This window comes from Brugia malayi (genome assembly GCF_000002995.4).
Source record: "Brugia malayi strain FR3 genome assembly, contig: Bm_v4_Chr2_contig_001, whole genome shotgun sequence".
In the NCBI taxonomy this organism is placed as follows: Eukaryota; Metazoa; Nematoda; class Chromadorea; order Rhabditida; family Onchocercidae; genus Brugia; species Brugia malayi.
The window spans coordinates 7,291,677-7,316,378 of record NW_025062476.1 but is presented as its reverse complement, the minus strand read 5'-3'; the positions used below and the strand labels follow the sequence as shown (position 1 = coordinate 7,316,378).

General features: G+C 23.2%; 3 protein-coding genes across 4 annotated transcripts; all 3 read left to right on the top strand.

The window, feature by feature from the left end:
• Positions 1–1,181: 1,181 nt before the first annotated feature.
• Positions 1,182–5,139, top strand: Bm12165 (Uncharacterized protein; the record flags this gene model as incomplete). The annotated part of the gene is made up of 7 exons (XM_043078767.1): positions 1,182–1,577; positions 1,848–1,953; positions 3,051–3,175; positions 3,657–3,761; positions 4,051–4,135; positions 4,396–4,574; positions 5,035–5,139. 7 exons carry the CDS (start codon positions 1,182–1,184, stop codon positions 5,137–5,139), a joined length of 1,101 nt encoding a protein of 366 aa, XP_042934701.1.
• Positions 5,140–9,076: 3,937 nt separating this feature from the next.
• Positions 9,077–10,776, top strand: Bm16944 (Uncharacterized protein; the record flags this gene model as incomplete). Its single annotated transcript, XM_043078766.1, has 4 exons — positions 9,077–9,108; positions 9,479–9,581; positions 9,866–10,024; positions 10,705–10,776. The coding sequence occupies 4 exons, from the start codon at positions 9,077–9,079 to the stop codon at positions 10,774–10,776; spliced, it is 366 nt and encodes a 121-aa protein (XP_042934700.1).
• Positions 10,777–11,814: 1,038 nt separating this feature from the next.
• Positions 11,815–13,961, top strand: Bm9155 (Uncharacterized protein; the record flags this gene model as incomplete). 2 transcript variants are annotated; one of them, XM_043078765.1, is made up of 6 exons in its annotated part: positions 11,815–11,930; positions 12,392–12,510; positions 12,919–13,025; positions 13,311–13,385; positions 13,593–13,688; positions 13,911–13,961. In XM_043078765.1, 6 exons carry the CDS (start codon positions 11,815–11,817, stop codon positions 13,959–13,961), a joined length of 564 nt encoding a protein of 187 aa, XP_042934699.1. The 2 variants fall into 2 exon arrangements, with proteins under 2 accessions (XP_042934699.1, XP_042934698.1); XM_043078764.1 differs by having other exon boundaries at positions 12,790–13,025.
• Positions 13,962–24,702: the final 10,741 nt, after the last annotated feature.

The following is a 24,702-nucleotide window of genomic DNA, read 5'->3' as shown; positions in this document are numbered from 1 at the left end:
TTAAGCACTCTCATAGTTAAATTCATATTAAATTGTCAAACGAAATTTTATAGTTTTTTCTTCCTTATTTTTCTGGAAATTAATCGCAATAAATATTTTAAACATGTAGTGCGTCCACTTGTTCATTTATTGAATGATTTTTGAGAATATGCAAATAATTGAAAATTACCTTTTTTTTGCAATTTTTGCAATTTAGTTGCATTTGTCATAATGATAAAATTAAATAATAATGATTAATAATTAATAATAACAGAATAATAATAATAATAATAATAATATTAGTATCAATATTAACATTAGTAAATATTGATTAGTAAACAGTACTAGAATTTACTTTTTAAAATCTCTTTCCTCCTAATTTTTTCATTTTGCTAGTTTTTCATACTGAATAAAACTTAACATACATAGAATTTACTTAATGATTTTGATGCTTTTCTTTCTTTTTCTTTTTTCAACAAGCATATAGTCGAAGTCGAAGTAAAAAGCAATTCATTGGACGCAATATGGCATTTAGGATGGCAACAATCGATTGCTAACATCCATCCATCCATCCATCTATCTATCCGATTCATTCATTGAATCATTCATCCATATATAAACAAGTATGAAAAGGAATGAAGAAAGATGGAAGAAGGAATTGAGAGAGAAAAAGAAATAATAGTAATATTGATAGGTAGTGGAATTTTTAAAAAAGTATTCTACTTTATAGAGACGAGAAGAAAAGAGAAAGAGGAAAAGAAGACGAAGAAATAGCTAAGCTCTTTTAGTTTATACTTAGCCTAATAATAATCAAAAGCTTAGGCTGTTTTTTTTTTTTTTTTTTCATTAATACTTTCTTCTTTTTTATTATCTTTCTTTATACAATTCTTTCTTTATTTACATTTTCTTTGTTATAAAATTTTCTGAAAAACAAAAATATTTCTTAAAAAAAAGAAAAAAAATGAACGCTTTAATAAAATAGGAAAAAATGAATGACCTTCCAACTGTTTAATTATAGATAGGTAAATTTCATCAAAAAAAGAAAAAATGACAGAAACAAAAAATAAAATTAAACTGATTGTTATTTTATTGCAATATAATTGAATAAATATAAATTACTTTATTATTTATTTCTTTTTTTTTCTAAATCTTTTTTTCTTTTCAGGTTTTCTCTTCTTTTTTTCCTTCTTTCCTATACAATAATGATATCATCACTACTGCTACAATCAAATGGACATTATTGCTTTGTGCTATTTCTAACCATCTGTTCCATAACATCTGGACATTTCCTGTCCACCACCACCAGCATCGCCACCATCGCAAGCACAACCACTACTACTACTACTGCTATCGATCATCACAATCATTCCAGTTATCGACACAAACAATTGCAACTGCAACAACTGCAGCAACTGCAACTGCAACAACTGCAGCAGCAGCATCATTTACCAATCATTGTACCCGCGATATCACGATCACGTCAACACGCCATTACTCGTCGTGCTATTCAGTCACAACATCAGCATTTATCATTTACTAATGATTATCACTCTACTACTCCAACTCTTAAGCTCGTCAAGAAAATCAATATGTTACAAGTAACTTCTTTCTTTTTTTAATTATTTTTTAAATTCTTGAAAAAAAAGCAAATTTTATATTTATCTTTTTTCATTTCATTTCAGTCCTTTTACAATAATATTATATATATATATATATACATGAAAATTTAGTTGATCAAAAATTTAATTCATGAAATTTGCAAAATTTTGACAAATATTTTGCAAATTTTACAATTATTATTATTGCATTAAACTTATTAATTTAATTAAATGTTTCATTTTTATAATATTGCTATATTAATTATATAGATTGATGAAGAATTGAAAGCTTTAAAAAGGAAACGGAAACGTTTACGGCAATTGCGCGAAGAAGTGCGTGAATTAAGTGAACATCTTAAAAACAAACGTACTAGTGGTAAATTTTCTTAATTTGTTTTCATAAATTTTTATTAGCTTCAAAAAAAAAGAAAAAAAATAAAATTTTGTCATATTTAAGTTCCTAAAAAAAATAAAAAATGGAAAATTGTTTGTTTTCAAATTAAAAAAAATTTGATAAAAATCTATCATTCATCCTTAATTATATATTTGAAAAAAGAGAAAAGTGATAGATATATCGGATTGTTTATATTCATTTTTCTTTTTCACTCATACCAAACTTAAATTTTCGGAATTTTTGTAAAACACTAGAATTCGAAAATTGCATATGATTTTTTTTAATTTACTTGAATTATGTTATTATTTTTGAAAAAGCTAATCGCAAATTCCTCGCAAATATTATCATTAAAAGCAATTTTTTAAACTGTTTTTCTTCATTATTAAAATTTTATAAAGTTTTTTTTAAAAAAACGAAAAATACCCCACCCAAAAGTGTTAGAACGAAAATAAATTAGTTTTTCAGATAAAAATAAGTGCGACTACTCAAAATTAGCACTGCAATTAACGGTTTGTAAGTCTAATTAATTAAAAATAATTCCAAAAAAAATTAGTACGTTGTTGAAAAAAAAACAAAAATAACATTCAATTTTTGTTTTCCTAATTTTTACAGACTTTTTACATTACTAATTAATAACTGTGTTTACATATTGTTATATTATTTCAAATCATTATTGTATTATTTAATTACATATTGTTATTTAATTATGTATTATATTATTTAATAAATCTTGTCCAAAAATTTTTGCTTAACAATCTTACATTGAAGAATTGTTTTTTTTTTTTTTTTTTTTTTTTTTGCAGGAAAAAATAAATGATTAATTAATTAATTAATTAATTAATATTTCGTTTTATAAAAAATAATTTGCTAAAAAACAGTTTCAGAATCTGTTTTTTAATCAGTATATTGTGACTTACGTACGTATGCTTCATATCGTTTCTGTATAATCAATAATGTTAATTTCGCTACATAAACTTGTCATAAATATTATTTTTCATAAAGACTTGAAATGAAGGATTTATTGAAGTTTCAAGAAATTTTAAATAAAAAAAAAAAAATAATAAACTAAACTATTTCAGTTAAAACGAGTAGCACTGATTTATTGGAGAAGCGTAAAATGAAAGAAAACCATATTCGATGGCGGAAACAAATAACCACACGTGTGAAAGCTATTATGAAACGCTTGAAAAGATTGGAAAATGAGGTGAAAATTGAGCCAAATTTTACCAAAGTCTTAGAAAAAGAAAAAATAAATTTACTTAATTTTTTCGTTTTCATTTTCTTTTCTTCAAGTGAATGATTTGAATTTTAAAAATTTCGAATATTTTAGATTGAACACAAAATTTTATCAACTATTAAATATTTAATTAAATACGAAGTAATTATTTCAAATATTTTAAATTGATAAGAAAATGACTTGTAATCTTGAATATTTTTTTATCTGTTAAAAATTTAATTTTATTATGACATAATCGAACTAATAATAATCATATGTTTTTTTCTTTTTTTTTATTGGAAAAAAAGTACATCAAAATGATTATTATTTTTTTTTTTTATTTCTTTAATTTAATTTTCATTAGGAAATTTAAATGAAATGAAAAAAATGGCGCTCAAATAAATTTATCTTTTCACTGGTAGTTTTATTTTTTTATCTTTTTGCTTTTAAAAAAGGTTAATATATTTAGGGGAGGAAAAAATTGGCTAAGCATTTACAAATATCATCGTTGAATTTTGATGAACTACAATCATCACCTCATACATTACTAATTACAGAGAATAAAAATTTCAAGGTAAAATGTTATAATTAGAATTTATCTTATCTTCTTTAACTGTTGAATTTTTTTTATCAGTCAGAATAAAAATTGTTGATTTTAAGTGGTAAAATATAAATGGTTAACATTTTGGAAAAAAATTAAAAAACGTTATATTGGTTTGATTTTTGATTTATTATTTAATGAAATATTAATTCAGATATGATAATATATGAATTAGCATTAGAAGTACTTCAATGATTACATCGCCAATTTGTTTTATATAATTAATTAATTTAGTGTACTAATTGATAATATTTTATCATAGATTAAGCGGCTTCATTCATTTATTAATCAATCAAAAAACGGTGAATCCGGTGGAATTTGTCTTGGTCATAATGATTGCAAACCAGGTAGTTATTTGATTTGACTTTATTAAAAGTAACTTTAATAAAATATGCATTTATTGTTTTTGATGCAATTTGCAACTTGCATTTGCAAATTTTTTGCATACTGTAAAATTTTTTGATATCTTTTATTAGCTGAAATCATATTATCATTAATGTTAGCGAATTCCATTTATTCTCATTTAAAGTTTTTCCTGTTTCTTTTTTTCTACGACATAATCAAATTTCTCCTCTTAAAATTCAAATAATTCAAACTCAATTTTAAGGCTTATGTTGTCACCGCTTCTCAACAATGGATGCAAATTCATCGATAACATCAACAGTTAACATATGTTATCAGTATATGTTAAAAGAAGGTGAATTTTGCGAAGATTCATGCCAGTGTGAAGCACGATTGAATTGCTTTCAAAATTCCAATCAATTAAAAGATGATAAGCATAATTTGGTATCATTTTTAATTTTTTTTAAACTATATTACTTTCTATGAGCAATTTGACTCTGCAACTTTTTTTTTTCAATTGACTTCATTTTACAAATAGCAATTTTAATTCATTTAGGAATATTAAAATTAATTAGCGAAATCATTTGAAATAAATAAATAATTTCAAAATCAAATAAATAAGGTCAACAATATTAATGAAGCAGCATAATCAACTATATTCCGGAATCGTTTATTTGTCATAAAGCTACATTATAAGATAACTTTTCTTTTTTATAAATTTTGTTAGCGTGAGGTTTCATTTTTTTAAAAATTTAGATAAGGTTTCAGAAACCAAATGATACAATTAGGAAGGTAGGTGTTACATTTGTAAATAATATTAAATGATAAAACGTCTAATCATTATTTATTTATTTACTTGTTTACCGAATTATTTGTCTAATTTGCTAACTTATTTCAATAACAGTATGCAATTTGCAAGAAAGTTTCCACCAGTGATATTGTTAATGGAATATATTTGAATGCGAAAGATTCATCATTTCATATAAAGCCAACAGTACATCAACAATAACATATCATAATACATTATTCATTTGTTGATATTTCAATTATTTCATTTTTTCTCTTTTATTCTGTCTAATGCTTTTTTTATTTGTTAAAAAAATTAAAATATTTTGCAAATTATTTTACTTTTTGTTGGTTTTTTGAAAGTTAATTTATTAAATTGATGAATTAATTTCCTGTTTTTTTTTAATTTTTTTCTCATTTCTTCCGATGATTAATTTTATTTTTAAATTCAATCATATTTCATACGATTAGAAATTGTAAAAAGAAAAAAAATATCAAATATTAGAAATTTTCATGAAAATATTATTTTATTAAAATAATGATAATATTGTACACAAAATCAATTCATATTTTCGGTATAGCATAAATTAAATTGATATTGCAATTTGTTAAAATTATGTGACATGAGCATTTATTGTACAGCTATCGTTTTGTCCATTGTTAAATTTAATCATTTTATCATAAATGTTGTTGTAGATGTAGGTTTTATTATTAAATATATATATATATATATATATATTGATTTAAAAATTTTACATTAGAAAAATTTTAATATTAAAATTAACTGAAATCATATAAATATTGAATTTTCTTTCTTTTTTTTTGGTCGATTCTTTTTTATTTCAGAAATTTATTGCTTATTTTCATTTTACTACAATGACATTGTTTGAATTGAAAAAATAAGGCATATAGTAAGTAATTGCTGAAAATTAGAATCTTAAGAAGTTCATAATTGATTTATTTACTATTTGTTTATTTTAGTTTAATCATTTTTTGAATACATTAGAACTGAATAAAAAAGAAAAAAGTTGAATCATAGCATTTCAGTCATTTTCTTTAACTTTTTATACAATTGGATATGAATAAATAATTTAAAAAAAGATTTTTTTTTATTATTTAAAATAAAAATTGTAAACAACTATTTTTGCCTAATAAATTAACAGTTTATTTGTAAAATTCTTTAGGTATATACGCTTACATAGTGATATCGTTTTCTATAGTAATCCATATTAATTTGTTTATAAATTCTTTATACTAAATTTTAAGTAATTCTATTAGCTAAGTTTATCCTTATATCATGATGCATTAGCAACATAAAACGGAATTTTTTTTTTTTTGATTTATTAATTTGAATAAAAGGTTTATAATTGTTATTTTTTACTTAAGTTCGCTTAACAAAAATTAATTGTTTATTTATTTTTTTCTTTATGAAAATTTGTTTAATTTTTTCTGTCTTTTTTTTCTCTCATTACCTTACTAATTAAAAAAGAAAAAATTAAAAACTAAAAATAAAAATGAGATATTTGGATGCATTTTGATCTCGTCATTGTACAGAGAGCTTCATCTCTTAAATTTAATTTGTTATCGTGTTGTGAATGTTGTTTCTAAGGTAATTTTTGTACTTCTACTACGTTTCCTCTCTCTCTCTTTCTCTTTCTTTTTTTCGTTATCATTCAGAATTATCAGTGATTATCAAATGAAACAAAGTTTTAGCATTAATGCTAGAATGTTAGGTTTTATATTTTTTTAATCATTTCTTCTTTACTCCTCCTCATTAATCTTTAGTTAATCAATTAATTTTTTAATTTTCACTTTTGTTCTATTCATGGAATTTGCAAAAAATATTCGCTGTAAAAGTTTAGATATGATTTAGTTTAATCATTTTCTTTTTTGACTTTTTTTTTCACTCTGTTTTTTTCTCTCCTCAAAAAAAAAAATCATATAGAAGTATGTAAGTTATTTTTGCAATAATGATAATTTGGGATAGTTTTGATCGAAAAATTCAAAAACTTCTTTGCGATAAACTTTAATGAGCTTCGAAAAAAAATTTTTTTTTTATTTTTTATAAATTTATCAATAATATTTAATTCATATTATTTGTTAAATTATCATCCTTTCTATCTAATTCTTCTTATCAGTATTTTCTTATAATATGCGTTATTTATATATATAGAATGTTAAAATAATAAATAATAATAATTACAAATTATTCTCTATTTTTAACGAAAAAAAAAACTAATAAATAAGCCAGGGAAATTTCTATGAATTTTTTTACGCTAAAGTTTTATGATAAGCTTTTTATTGGTTTTGCTAAATCGGTCAGTTTTCTTTTTCCGGTGATTTTTCACTTAAATTTTTAAAAAACAATTTAAATGGTGCAATGCTTTAAAGTTATATATAATCATTATTTGATAGGCACATCTTCTGAGTGCCTTTTTCGATAAAAAGATGCTTAATATTTATTGCATATTTCATCTTTTTTTTTTGTAGGAGCAGAAATTTAATTAAAAAACAATTCCTGATTTTTTTTTACCTTTAAAAATTTCTAGATAGTTAGTTTCTTTTTCTGCTCTTCTACTTCCTGATTATCTCAATGATTTATTCTAATAATTGCATTAAATTTCAAAATTGAAAAATTAACTTTAAAACTTAATATTTCCGGCAATAGCCCATCTTTTTTTTTTTTTTTTTTTTTTCATTAAAGAGTACGATAACATTAATTTGATCATTGCTTTATAATTTTCATTTTTTATAATACTGGAATTAAAATGAAATGATTCTATTGATTAATTTTGCTGAAGTGATTAGATTATGATTGATATTCAACGAGACGAAAAAAAATAAATAAATATGTTTTCTTATTTTATAAAATATTTCCATCGAATTGATTCTTTTCATTTTTTTATCCAATTTCATTCCATTTTATCTCATTCATTTGTCTAATTTAATAAAAAATAAATAAAAGAAAAAGAAAAAAGTTTCAACGATAAAATGTAAATAAATAAATATCTGAGAAATGATAGCAAACATAAATCAATATGTTTTATATGAAACGAATTCATTAATTTTTATGCTCCTTTTCTTTTTTTTTTTTTTTTTTTTGTTCACAATGACAATTTAGAATAAATTTTGTTATAAAATATGCCACTTATTATTTTGACTTTAAGGATATATTTAATATTTGAATTCGATTGATTTAAATTCACTTAATTTATTATAATCAGAAATGAAGTCATAAATGATTTTAGCATATTTTATATTAATGTACTTAAAATTGATCATTCTTATTGATCTACGATTATTTTTTCAAATTTCTGAGTGAGTTTAATTGATATAAAAAATTTAATAAAATTCTGCATTATTTTTCGACTAATTTGTTATTTAAATATGTTTTCTCTAAAATATTTTTAATTTTTTTTTTTTGATTCTGCAAATTATATTAAAATATTTAATAATAGTTTTTAAGTTAAATTAATAATATTTATTATGTTCCCGTTTTCTCCTCGTGTGTGTTGCGTTCGTATATGTTTATATTTTTTTATTATGTTCTATTTCTCAGTTTCATTCACTCATTTATTTGTTTTTTTACTTACTGATTTATTTAATTATTTATCTATTTATGTTTTCTATACCTTACAAATTAATGTTAATTCCAAAAATTCTCCATAATAGTTTTCACTGTAATTTCATTTTGTGTTAATTTTGATAATAAAAAAAAATTTTTTTTTTGCTGCTACTGTGATTTAAATACAAAGAAAATAAACTAAAATGAAAATGATTATTTCATTTTCAAAATAACTGATTAATTTTGAGTTAATATAAAACGTCAAAATTAAAGTGTTAAAGTGTGTGTAAAATGTCACAACGCAAAATTTTTAGTGAATATTTTAGCAGTTATTTTGATTATCATTTAGTATTGTTGATAAATTTGTGTCTCTTTTTCATTTTTTTCGATTTATAAAATATGTCATGATTAATAGGAAAATGAGCAAAACTTATCAGTTTTTATCAAATTTAGGAAAAATTTGATAAGATGGACATAGAAAATCATTACCTTCTCTTCATTTTCTCTCTAACAGATCAGTAGTAAAACTTGCATTGAAATGCAAACTTATCGAATTATTATTTTTCTCTTCACTTTATTTCTTATTCTCGAATCGATGATTATTGATGGCAGCAAACTGACGAAAAAGTATTGTCATTTTTATTTTAATTTTTTCATTAATTTTTTTAATTTTAAATTTTTTATTAATTCATTAATGTTTGTAATTAGTTTAAATATTCAATAACTAACAAATAGTGAAATGACAAAAAGTATTGTTTAGAAATTCTTCAGTACAAAAAAAAAAAAAAAAAAAAAAAAAAAAACAATAACAATAAAAAATACATTATAAAATAACATTATCAGCGGTATCAGAGATAGAAATTCATTTAAATATTTCCATTTGCGCATTTACTTTTGTAAGAATTTACAATAAATTATTGACAAAAAAATAAAAAATAAAATGCTTTTTGCTAAAATTTAATGCTTATATAATACTATTTCATTGTGCAAATATCAGAAATAGAAATGGACAAAAGCGCAAAAGTGCAATCAACGTGGGCAGCTGTAAAAAGGATGAGAAAACGAAAATGAAAAAGATGGTTAAATCGAAAGAAGCTAAAGTAATTTATTCATTTAACTAAATTCGATAACAAAAAAAAAGGGATTAGATAATAGAAATAATTAATTTAAATCAGTTATTTTATCTGAATAATATTTGTAAAACAAGATATTATCATTGTATTATTGCTTTTCTTTCATTTTTCTAATGCAAAAAAAATATTTAAAATTTTCAAAAAAGTCTTTTTTTTTGAAAAAAAAATGTTTTATTATAGTTGCTTAAGTAGTTTTTTTCAATAAAATATTTAAGTATATAAATATTTATGTTTAAATAATTAATCCTCAGGCAGTATTAGAACATGAAGAAGAAACAATAAAAGCAGGCCGACAGAAAAAGTGGAAGCCGTATATTACAAAGCCAAAAAGTTCAAAAGTGATTACAGCTTATGAACAACGCAAGCATTTGTGTAATGCGAAGACAAAAGATGACTTAAACATAAATGAGGTTAATTTGATACATTACGTGCATTTACGTGAATTACGAAGTCAGATGATTATTACGTTATACAATCAAACGTAAGAAGTCATATTACATTAATATCTAAACATTTCTTTCTTCTAATTTTTATAAAACAGTTTCATCAAATACTGATAAATTCCAATCAAAATTCACCCAGTTTATCAATTATCAATCATTTTTTGCTTATTTTTAAACTCGAATCATACATAAAAACGAAATAGTTTTTATAATAAAATTATCATATAATAATCAATTGATTAAATAGTTGAAGAAAAATCACAATAATCAATTGATTAAATTTCCATTTATTATATCAGTTAATAAGTAAAATATTAATCATATGTAATTCTGGTAATGTTATACATAACAACTGAAAATTTTAAATTAAATTCCAAAAAAATGATTTGTAATAATTTTAACAAGTGATTTTGAAAATTCTTTAATAATTCTAACACTAATAAAATTCGAAAAGTTTTAATTATTAAGGATGAAAAAAGTGTAAAATATTTTTCGATGAATTTTTTTCTTTGAAATTTAAAGAAAGAGTTGCAAAAAATTTTAAATGCAAAAAAAAATTTTTATTTTCATATTATTTTTATTTTCTAATTTTTATAATTCTATCAAAAAAGAATATAATTTATTAATTTATCATTTATTTATTACAGTATGTGAAACAGAATCAAGCGGAACGATTAATAGTTGAAGAAAAATCACAATCCGGAATTCCTAACGTGTAAGATGAAATAATTCCGGATTTTCTCATCGATTTAATTTGTTGCTATTATTGCCGCTATCTCTTATTGTCACAGAAATTTAAAAAAAAAAAGGTCAAAAAAGGAAAAATAATTCAGTTTATTGTAAAAATTTTTTCAATTAGACCATTGATTATATTAATTCATTTCCAATATTTTCTATTATAAATTTAACCTTTTCACATATTGTTAATGTTATTTCAAGTATAAATCGAGTTTTATTACGATTACAATAAATGCAATTGAGACTTTTTTCTTTTTGTTTTTGACTTTTTGTCAAAAATTCCCTGAATTATTTCAAAAACGATTTTTTTTTTTGTAAAACTGATAACAAAAATAAATTCCTTTTTATATTTTTTATATTTTACTTATGATAAATTTATTTATTGATTAAATGAATGTACTGATCATTTCTTATCAATATATTAATTGTATTTTGATTAATGAAAACTCGTTTTTAATTCCACTCCTACCGCCTAGTTCACAATTAATTGCTCGTCGGGGTCACTTTATTCGTTTCCCCTACTTCGCAATTTCTTCTATTACTAATTTAAAATTATTTTTTATTAATTTCTTTTTGATTATACTTATTTCTTCCCTTTACAAGTTATGCGCTTATTTCCAATAATACTTTTGGTTAGTTTTTTCCTTTCATTTCTTAAATAATAACATTTTTTTTATTTTTCTTTTATAGTTGTTCATTTTTTTAAAAATTATCCAATCAGGACAGCAATGATTGATTTTATTGAATTAATTATTTTACTACTAATGAACATTTTTTTAAAGTTATCGTAATTTTAAAAATTTTGGTATATTAAAATTATTTTAGTGATTTTAAATTTTTTATTAAATATTGGAAAAAAATTTTGAATTAAATCTTATATTTTTCTTTTAAATTTATGGGAAGAAAACTATTAGAATCTGTCTTTGTCATTAATTAAATGATAAAATGAATGCATTATAGATGAGGTTTTGAAATTAATATATAAACTTTTCATCGATTATTGCGACAATATTTTATTAATGAATAAATTAACACCAGTTGTTCTTTATTGCCATGGTCTTGGCGCAACTGTACAAAGTGGAATTGCATTGGTTGCTAAAAAATTTGTGGAAAGTCGAGGATTACAATTTAAAAGGTTTCAAATTTGTTATTAATAACTTTTATAAAAATTCATTAATTTTTGCTGCAATATCTGAAATTTTTAATCATTTTAACGTTTTTGAAAAGAAAAATAAATAATTAATTAATTAATATTGCTAAAAATTTATGCAATTTTTTAAGAAGAAAACAAAACAAAAAAGGAAAATTATGTATGAAATTTATGATTATAATTTTATTACTATATCGATTCTTTTGTTTTGACAAATATATTTTATACTTTTAATTCATTTGTGTTAATAGACAAGATACGATTATTTAATAAACATTATAATATATCTAAACTTTAATTATTTTATTTTTATTACTTTTTTATATTTAATTATTCTGTTTTTATTTTAATAGGTTTAATTTTATTTTACAATTATTTTTTTAATTGTTTAATTAGTTTAAAAAATCTATTTTTTTTTTCAATTATTTCAGTCCTTTTATTTTCAGTGTTGAATACCAAAATTCCGGACGTAAAAATTGTATTTGGAATGTCGATGATTGGCTTAATGATTTATTAGTGAGTATTAATGAATGTAGCAAACAGCAACGATTATGCTTACTTTTTGGTAGATTTTTTAATTTTTAGTAGAATTTTAGCAAATTCTGAATTTTTTAATAAAACGAATGTTATATTGTCTTATTAAAGAAATAAAATATTTAAAGAAAAATTTTCTCTTTTACAGTGTTTAATTTTCTTTAACTTTTAAAATTTAATTAATCTTTTCATTCCGTATTTTACCTTGATTACTTTCTTAATCATTTAAAATAAAAATTTCAATATTCTGTTTTTTTGGTAAATTTTTTAAAAAATTTCTTTTTTATTAATATTTTTTATTACATTAAAGGTTGTAGCGCTGGTTGTCATAGTATATTACGTGCTACACTTTTAAAGCCACAGGCTATTTGTGGCCTAATACTTTTATCACCTGGTGTAGGCTTAAATTTAAAATCATACATTCATATTGTTATGCCAGAATTTTGGGAAAAAATTTTGGCTGGTAAAAATGTGCCACATCCTTCAGCAGGTAAAAATATTCCACCAATAATGATCAATCAACAATGTCTACAACATTTTGTTGATGTTAGTGTCATTTAATTTATTAATTGTTGATTCATTAATTTATTGATCTGATCGATTTGATTTCATTTAATTGATTGATTGATTGATTAACTGACTAATTTAGTTGTTACGACATTTGACAATTATTCCACTTTATTTATTTCACAGTTGTTTTGATCTGTTTAAAGTATGCGATATATTTTTGTCATTTTTCAAAATGTTTTAACCATTTATTAATATTTGCTTCCCTTTCTTTCAACAACAAAAATTATTTTTTTTAAATTAAAAATTGGATGACACTTTTAGACTTGCATAAGTAATCGAATGGCATCAATTCCTATTCATTGTCCTGTGAGAATTATGCATGGATCCGATGATAAGGTAAATTTAAATTTTGAAAAAGTTATTATATTTAAATAGCAAAATCTTTTGTTTGCATTAAAAAAGGGAGAAAACTAGGTCATTTATTATCATTTTTAAAGCAATTTCGTTAATGCGATTTAAAAAAATTTTGAACAAATAATTATCAAATTATCATTAAATAAGGGAAATGAAAAATATAATATTCAATTAATATGAATTATTTAGATAGTTCCATTGTCAAATGTGAAAAAGTTTAAAGAAAAATTAGAAAGTAAAGATGTTATCCTATCAATAATCAATGGTTCAGGTCATTATTTACCAGTAAGCAAAGCTTTTATTTTTATTGAAATTTCAAAATTCAAATCAAAATTCCTTTCTTTTTCTCCTTCTCTCTATTTAATCCTTTTGCATTTATTTCATGGTAATTTTTTACGTTTCAAAATCGTTTTGCTAACTCATGCTTGATTGAAATAGCCAAAGAGATGATACATATTGAATTATTATTAATTGTCATCTTTAAAATGACAAATTGTTAAATTTCAGATTGCGACAGAATTTGAAGAATTATTCGATTCGCTTCTCGGTTCACTGTAACAAACTAATAACCGAATATTGCAATATTATTGTGGGATTAGTAATTTTATTATTGCAATTCCATTGTGATTATGATTACATTATAACTTCATTCTATCATGATTTTGCTACTACTGCAATTCTGTTGTAATCATGATTACGTTCTAATTACTATTGCATAATGACTATATTATCGCTATTATATAACTTCAGCCATGATTATAATTCTACTGCGGTTTTTTAACTTTTTGATGATTTATCGATGAATTTTATAATAAAAATAATACTAAATATTTAACGGATTAAAAAAATGATGCATCCTTACAGCATGTTTAATAATTAAATAGTAATAACTAAATATTTAGTAATTAAACAAACGTTTCACCAATAAATTATCAATGAGTATTTAAACAAAGAAAAAAGCAATAAAGATTGTAATATTTCGACATGAACTTCACATCATTTCAGGTAAAATAATTAATTGATATCATAATACATTTACTAATTTATAGGTTACTTATATGAATGAGACATGTAAATGTTCCAATTGATATTAAGTAAATATTTAAAATTTAACATTGATGACAGAAGTAAAATGAAGTGAACTTTTGAAATTAATGAAAGAAGTAATGTAAAGTGAACTTTTAAAATTTGATGTTTGTAAGACAAGTGATGTGAGATGAACTTTTCAAATCTAATATTGATCGAATGGTCATTTGATATGAACTTTTGAAAATTTTCAAATTGATAATGACTAGTAATAATATACGGTTATTTATTCCTGCATGATGTAAACTAAATGATATAAAAATAATTTAGGAAGCGATAGAATACTTGTACATTTAAATGAATGATCAATGATAATTTATATTTACAATGTATTTTATTTTTGTCTTGCAAAAGGTGAGAAATGCGAAGATTTAAGAGAAAGAGAGAAGAAGGAGAGAGGCACGTGGAAAAGGATAGAGGTAAGCAAGAGAGGGATAGAGAGAGAGAGAGAAGCAAGGGGAGAGAGAGGTAACAACTGAATTAAACAAACAGATCGGTATTAAAGTAAAATAGCATGATCGGTTGCCAGGCAGCAACAAGACGATGACAGCGATCAATTCGTCAGTTTACCTGTATTAAATATTAATACTTTTATTATTGATAATAACCTTTTAATTCGTCTTTTTTAAATTTCAAAAAACAAATTTCAACTGAATTTTTTTTTACATATTTTAATAATTAGAATTAAACTATGACAATTATTCAATCACTATTCAGCAGAAAAATCAATAAGCAAATTGTCGTTGGAATATTATATAAATATGTTATGAAAATTTTACGTTAATCTAACAATAACTTGTATCATTGTATTAAAAAAAAGTGTTACATTTTTATAATAAAATAGGAATATCACGTGCCGTAGAGTAAAAATATTACTTAACTATTATAATATGTATGTTAAGGTTAGCGATCTAAATGTTGTGTATTTTATAAGTTGTAAGGATATTGCATATGTTATTAGTATTAGCGTCAAAATATTTGTATTATTTAGCAAACGTAAGAATATTGCGTCCATTATTGCAACGTATATGATAGCATTAGCGTTAAAATATTATATACTTTATTAGAATAAGTAATTTTATTTAGAGAGAAATAAGTTAAATGATTAACAACGAATATATGTACTATTTTTTTTTAGTGATTTGCTTAAATGAAGTATTAGACTTGAAATGAATTGATGTCGCTATAGCGACATTTGGTGAAAAAAAAGTTTTCATTCACTGATGCAAAACTTTGCTTCATCATATTATTATGACAATCCTTTATTCTTTTCATCTTTATTCCTTTTTTTTACCCTATCTTACTTGCTAGAGTTTTTTTTTCGCAGTTTTTTTTTTTAATTACATAGAATTAAAAAAAAGGAAGAACTTTTTTCTTCCTACTATTTTTCTTACTATTTAACTCTAATCTATGATTAATTAAACAATTTATTAAACAAAAAAAAATGAAAGTGAAGAATTTTATAACGCTTTAATGACTTATGATTTATATTTGAAACATTCCTTGTTTTCTGAACAAATTTTAAAATGATTTTAAAATGACAAAAACTTTTAAAGTGACGAATTTTAGAGTGATAAGATAAAATTACATAAATATTCTTATATTTTTTTAGGAGCAGCAACATTAATAATGCTAAATTATTTCAATTATCATATTAGTTACATCCTCTTTGTTTTATTTCATTAAAATTCATGTTATCCATTATTCCATCACTAAATCAATACATAGGAAAAATTTGCTTTTTTTGCATTCTTGCAACACATTATTTACGAAAATATTCAGCACAGAGAGAGAGAGGCAGTAAGTAAGTTCTAGAAAATACCTTTCCCATTGGGAGTAAAATTTAGAATGATTGATAGGGAAAAACGCATGAGAGAAGGCAAAAACTGATATGACATGTCATTGCCATTTCAATTTAAAGTGCTTGAAATGAGGAATAACTTTTTATGCGATTAAGCATTCAATCGTTTGTTTGTTTCATCACTTTCATCAATTGTAAACAAATAATATTTCATTCATATATGTTATTTTATTCGATTATTATAATTTGTTTATACTAACTAAACTAACTTATAAATTATTTTCAAAACTGACTATTAATTTAGAATGGAAAAATATCTGGCAATGAAATAATTTCTATTTTTGAAGTTTTTTATCATTGTCATATAAGGAATTTTTAACTCCAATTCAAATACCATTAAAATGAAAGCATGCGGCTTGATACTAATGTCGTCAGGTAAAACTTTAAATGTTGTCGTTTTATTTTGCATTTCATTTGGATCGATCTTAGACAATATATAAATTTGAATTTATTTGTATATTTCGTTTCGCTTTTGAAAAGAAAAGAACGTTGAAAAAAAATGGAAGGAAGAATAGCTTTGTTTTTTTTTTTTTTTTTTTTTTTTTAAATTGAATAAAAATAACCAGGGGATTTTTTTTTAGCTTTTTGTTTTGCTAAATTGTTTTGTTGTTAATTTCTGTTATTGAATTCAAATTCCATTGCAAAATAATTCATTTAAATAAAATTATGATAGGGCCTAATTTTTTTATCTATAAAAATTCATGTAATAAATGTCAAACGCGATATTAAAATTAAACTTGATTGAAATCTTAACCGGAATTTAATATATTCTTTAAGTTATCATATTTTACTTGCTGACATGAAACATTTTTGATTTTATTTTTAAGCTAGAAAATGTTGATTTAATTTTGATTATTTTCTGAAATTGGTGAAAAAAAATTTTTTTTTTTTTTTGAGAAATTAGCAATGCTAAATTAATTAAGATGAAGTGTATGTAAAATAGTAACATTTACCAGTGATTCGCTTTTAATTTACTGCTTCAAAATAAGTATTGCAGTTCTAAAAATTTTCTAACTTCAATAATGCATTGGTAGTATGTATAATAAATGTGGAATGAAAAAAGGAAATAAGAAAAAAAGAAAAGTAAAAAAAGAAATTATATTTCATTTTTTTATTTTTTGCCATTCAAACATAAAATTTCCTCTTCAAGTAATGAAAACAGAAAGGATTTTGACAGTGGGATGAACAGAAAGAAATTTGCTTTCCATTTCATTAATTGTTTTGGGACCAATTCATAAATTTGTTCAAACTTTCAAACATCATTCTCTTTCTTTCTTTGTTTCTTTCCTTCTCTCATCATTTTTATGCAAATACTTTTTCAGCATTTTTTTATGCGAATTTATAATCATTTCATCATGACTTATATATGCATAGATCAATTATAAATGCGAAAAAAAAAAATGAACAACACTTGTCGTTCGTTAATTATTCTGGATTCTGGAAAAGCAACGTAGTTACTGTATCTTAGTTACTGTATCACGTAGTTACTGTATCAAAAGACATGGTTACTGTGTAGAGACGATTACAGCTTATGCTTGATTGCATATTAACGTTTGAAATTCATCAAAAAATTTCTTATTTCTTGCAGAGTAATCCCTTAATTGTCTTGGATCAATTTTTGAGAAATTGATTTTTTGTAACAAGAATTTTTTTTAAATAAAAATGAATATCTATAAAATTTACAATATGACAAAATTGTACGTAACATATATATATAACAGTTACGGTAAAGGTGCGGCATGTGTGTACAGTACAAGTACAGTAGCGAAAGGTTCGATGACAGTTACGGTAAAGGTGCGGCAACAATGAATATACATAATATATGGTATGGCAAGTGTTAAAACAAGAAAAGGTAACAAAAAACTAGTGATTTATACACTTTAATAACAAAATACATTATGTAGTAGTAGAAACTATGGTGCAAGTACTGTAATATATATGTATGTGTAATAAGTGTAATGGCACTTATTACATTCTCCGGCTATCACATTTTTAAAACAGTTTTTTTTTTCGAAAAGTTTTCAAAACATACAATTTATTTTATCGGTAGCATAGTAACAAATATACATGTACCGTACGCGTACAGTTTCTCGTCAAGTATTCCGCTACCTTCTTATTTTTGTTTGATATCTAACAATGAATTTTTAGGATCTTAAAACCGAAAAGAAGACAACTAATTCTGCCTATATCTCCACGTATAAATGTAGCAAGAAATCGTAATTTTACTAATATTAAATTTTGTTATGATATATACTAATAGCGTAGAATAAAAGTAAATGGTGATACTTATATAATAACTGCAAGAGATTTAATAGTATATTTATATTTTTAAAATTTAAAATATAACTTGTTGACATGTTTTTGAAGCAAATTATTGAAATGAGGAGGATATAAGCAGAATGTTTTAGTATATCAGTGTGGTTTTATTTTGTCCGAAAATGACTTTTCTCATTTTTGAAATATAATAATAAACTTTTTTTTGACGGAATATATTTCAGTTTTGCAAAATAAATGGAGTAACTTGATAGCATATTCCAGTTAATTAGTCAATTAATTTCATCTTTCTTGTATCTCTCTCTTTTATTTTGGGTAACTTTTTCTTTTTTTGCATTTTTTTTTTTTCTTCTGAAATGCGAAATATCGATTTGTCTTAAATGAATCATTTGTCGACATCATTTTGGTGAAGTAACAATGTTACCGATAAAATACTTTACAATAAATTTTTTTATTCACAAAGCAAATTTGATAATACAAAATAAATTTAAATTTTTGAACAATCAATCTTTTTATTTTTTAAATAGTCTGTTTTGGGAAATTTCTTGATTCAACTACAAAAATTTCCATTCATCTCACTCATATTTTCCTATTATCAGTTGTTTACTCAAAAATTGATTTGAATAAAATAGTTTATCGCTCAGTCAAATAGACATGCACCACTCGATTTGCGTACTGAGTAATTATTATGATATAATTTTCCCCTTAATGATTCATAAGATAACATATCTGGGCTTTTTCACTGCGATCTTTTGGATTATTCATATCCAGTTACAGATCAGCCTAGACATTTTCAACTCTCACAAAGGATAAAACTGAATTATCCTTCTGCTATTTCATCCATTTCGATCTTTAAAATCAATTTATCATTTCACAAACAATTTTTTACCCTTATATAAAAAGTGCATTAAATCGCTTCGCATATTTTAGAATAAACAGCAGCACTGATTCACATTTTCTTACTGTTATAATAGTTTTCAAATCATTTATTGAAATTCTATTTCAATAAAAAGAAGGTTTCTCATACTTATATATCAACCAAACTTCGTTTTATTTCTCAGTTTATGTTTATTTGCATGCTCAGCTAATTCATAAATCGTTGATCCAGTTCTTTGAAATTTTGATTTTAAATTATTTTGCAATTATGCTCATACATTTGAATTCCTGAAATATCATAGTGAATACAATTTCTTTTTGGAGAAACATTTATTGTTATCATTGAGAAAAGATAAACAGTTACTCAGTTTACATTTATCGGATTGAAAGCTTTTAGCCGTAAATGTAAATTACAATTCATTGTTATGAAATATTTTGAATTGGATAACAAGCATCGATCTCTTACACAATTCAAATTGAACCGATCGATTAAATTATCATTTCTTTCAACTTTCTGAAAATAGATTTCTTAAAAGTATTAAAAAATAGCTGTAAGCAATTTTAATGATCGTTGTGAATTTATTGAAAATGTAATGACGGGATCCATCGAACCATACTAACATTTTTATTTGATAAATTATAATGAATGGTGGCAAGTGTAGCCGTGGGTGTGTGTGTGTCTATGTGTATCTATGTGTGTGTGTGCTGTTTAACGTACGTGTGCGTAATGACATGTAGTTAGTTTACACTTAGTAATAATGCTTCAAAATTTTAAAATAATTAACATTTTACTTAAAAAGTGCATGAAGTCATAAGTTCAATTCGACTTAGCTCACCCTTTGATTAAGGTAAAATTATCGCGATGGTGGTATTTTGGTAATAAGAGTAGCTCATATATGATTGCTTCATCCGTTAAAGATTAAGATAATATGATATGATAGTAAATTTTCAGTTCAATTCTATCACTCACTGAAAATATCACCCCATCTTTTTATTGCAAACTGATTACAATTGTTAAATTAACTTAATTTGAAGTGTAAATTTTAATAATTCAGCGGCTAAACTAAATAATATTAACATAATATCTACTTATATCATCTATCAGTAATTACGCCCTATCCTATTGGACATTTCATATCTAAGTGAACTCTGTAATGGTAATTGCCATTGGACAGATGACACATTTCACGTTTTGTCTGTGCGCATATTTCCAGAATATACATGCATGTTTTGTATGTGTATGCATGTATGTATGTATATATGATATATGTGTATTTGCCTCTCCTCCTGCTCACATACATACATCTGTTTACAAGTGTGTATGCCTGTAAGTTTGTGATTTTCATATGTCATGCGAATGGAAGCAATCTGTGACACCTTTAGCGACATCTGTGGCAGTGGCACAAGAGCTACATTTGCACACCAACATTTATGACGGATGATAGAGAACGCGTTGCGTACTGTTTCCATACCATTTTCAAAAATAATTTAGTTAAGCATGAGATAGCATTACCTGGAATAAATAAAATCAGGTGTTCGAGTAATTATTATGAAAAAAATAACGAATAATTCTTTTTAATTAGGCTTGAAAATCGGAATAGTTTAGATAGATCATTTATTATATTAATAATTATTAAAATTTTGCGTTATTCATTTTCAATGAAATTTAGTTGTTGAAAAATTACGACAGGCAGGTATCGATTAGTAATTACTCGGTTCAATTACATTAATGCTGATAGATTGATGTTTTGTTGTTTATCTGACTGATATTATGATCGATTTCTAATCATATTTGGGGTGGGTTATATTTACCAACTGATACACAAATAAATGATAGCTGTATATATTGGAATGAATCAATCCAACTTATTTATCTAAAATTGCTGTCACTATTACACTATTGTCATTTTTATTTCGCCATTACTATCATCATCGTAATCACTATTTATTTGTTATTTATTATTATCATTATTATTATTAATTATTATCGCTGCCACTACCATTCTTTAATTCATTACCACTGTCTGCCATCACTTCTTGTCACATTCATATTATCACTTTTTTGACTGTTAATTAGATGTAATTAATTGAGTTTGATCAACGACTGAAAAAGGATTGATACCACATAGTTTTTACATAAAGATTATGAAATATATGTACATTCGGTAATTTCTGCGATATCAATTTATAAATATTATTAACTTCTCGTTATCAATAATAATACTTTAATCATCACTTCTTATCATTATTTTAATCATCATTATTGCTGTTTTGTTTTCACCATTACAATCAAATTATCAGCCTTTTTTGCTATTTTTGTGATTGAAATCTCACTCACTAACTAAGTTATTAATAAATAAACCAAATAGATTACTATAATTTTACTGTATAGCTATTAGATTAATCAGTCGTTTAAAATTTTCTTAATCTAATCAGCAAATATTATGTACTTGTAAAAATGATATACGCCATTAAGCTTATTAAGTCTGGTTAAGCTTATTAAGTCTGGTAAGTTAATTTATTTATTTATCCTATCTTTAATCAGTAATGAATAGAATGAAGTAATTAGATTAAGGAATCTAGATTAAGAAAATTTTTTAAACGACTGATTAATCTTAACAAGTTTTTCATAGAAATATGAAAAGCTTAAATAGAAGAGATTTTTAACTTAAAAAGAAATTCTAAACTTTTTCCTGTAGGATAAAATGTCATTCCTTCCATTAAGATTATTTATTCTATTTAAAAAGAGAAAATTATTTTTTTTTGTAAATTCTCAAAATAGAAGTTGATAAATGCATATAACTATTGAAGATGGAAATTTTTTAATTAAAATGAATACATGCTATTCTTTTATTAGATAGAGACTTAGATAAAATAATCATATCAATAAGCTCTGCTCCATTTTGTAGTGTTGAAATAAATTTAAGATATAAATTTTCACTCCGTATTCAATTTTATGTTTTTTCATGCAATACATTTCTTATTTATAACAATTTCTTTAATTATTTATTTTTTTTCTAAAATTCATTCAATGTTATTTTTTCTTCAATTTCTTAAACTTTTTTTTCGCATTAATTTAGCTTTATAATAAGTTTAGTCTCACTTTTTTGGTTTTTTTTTTTTATTTTTTGGAGATTTTATTTATAAAAAAAGAAAATATAGAAGTTAGCCATTTTTTAATGGAAGTATTGTAATATATTTAAGGGTTTCAATCTTTTTTCTCATTAAGTTTTAAATTAAAAATTTTTTTTTTGGTATTTTTGGGTTATACGAAAGAGACAAATGAAACACGTCCAAAGACTTTTTTTTGCACGCATTTCTTCAAAAAACCTCAATTTAAAAAACCTGAAATAATTATCCTTGAAAAAGAAAATTACTTTATTTATAATATGGGAGTAATGTTTTCTTGTTTTTTCTAGCCTTAAATCGTAAATTAGCAATTTTATTTAAAAATTAAAAAAAAGGCTGATAGTTCTTAATAAGCTGAATTAAACTTTTAGGATTAAACTTTTAGCTATAAATGTCGAACTGCTGTTGTTGTCATAATTTCGTCCAATAATGTCATTTCATAAAATATATGAAAGGAAAAAAAAACTTTTTTCTTTCATTTCAGTAGAGAATTTGACTTTTTCTTTTTGTTTTCAACATCTCTGTTAGCAATGAATATGATTATATGTTATGCACTAATAGTATATTCAATCATACGGCGATAAAAGGTGCAAAATCAATAATATTTAAGAGCAAATGGCGCAGTTGTTCGAATCACTTGGTGAAATGGTTAGTTTCATTTGCTTAAAGAAATTGGAAATAATAAAATTGAATAGAATTGATAATATTATCATTTGAATGAATAATAAATTAAAATTTTCATTATTATATTTTATCATCAACAAGCATTTTTTGTTAATTTCTTATCCGATACTTGGACATATTACTGTAATATTGAAAATTAATTATTGAAATTAAACCTGAAGTGATTTTCAATAATGTCATTAAAGTTAGAAATGAAAGGTGGAATTATTTTTAATCGAATTAAAAAAAGTTATATATTGAAACATAAAATTGCTTTTGTCGTTATACACAAAAGAATGGAAACAAGGAGTAGATTTTGATGTTTTATTTTTGCAAATATTTTAACCCTTAAAATTACAATTTGAAAAATTCAAAATGAAAATTTATAAAAATATAGCTATAAAAATTACAAAAAAAAAAAAAAAAATTGGGCATAAAAATTGAAGACTAGAAATTTTGTAATAATGATAATAATATCATAAAAGAATTTTTACCGTTTAAATGACAATTTATTTCTCTGAAAATGTGAAATTTTTCATTTAATTTAATATTTTTCACAATATAATCATGAAAGTTTTATTATTTATTCTAGTGGAATATAATTTTTAAGCGAAATGAAATAGCCATTTTAAATGGGTCATTTCAAAATTGAAATGGACAAAAGCAGCATGGATAATTCGCATTTCAACTAATACTATTAATAAAAGTAAATTGCATTGTTATTCTTTTGCAATAGATAGCTTCTCAACTATTGTCGGTTTTTATAACTCTGTAATTCTATTCTATTTTATAATTCTATTTTTCAACTAACTCTTTTAACTTTATTTTCTCGAATCAGAAATTTTTTTAAAAAAAGAAAGCGCAGGTAATTGAGTAAATTTATTTTTGTTTAAAAGAATTTTTAAATGATATCGTACATTGAATAAATAATACTCATATTGATATAAATTATTTGCTAAATTGTAAAAAAGCATTATTTTAATTTTTATTTTCTTTTTCTATTTTATCTAACTATATTCTTTCTTGCATTGCTCATTTTATCTTCGATCTAATTATTATAATTATTTATCTAATAAATTGAGAATTATTTGATTTGAAAATAAAAAATTTAAGACATTTCAAACTTTTGTTCGAAGTCAAAAATGATAAATCATATCATTTCATCAGTGGCAAACTTCAGAAGGAATTAATGTAGCATAAAAAGAACAGAATGCAAATAAATAGTGCGGGAAATAGAGAAAGAAGCAAGAATAAAAAAAAATTCAAAAAAATTAAATTAAAGATAAAATAAATTATTCTTGAAAAGAAACCAAGGAAGTGTGGGTTATGCTTGGAAAAACATTATGATAGGAATGAAGATATGGGAAAGTTAAGTGATTGGTGAAAAGAATTTTGCAAATTTTGATAGCA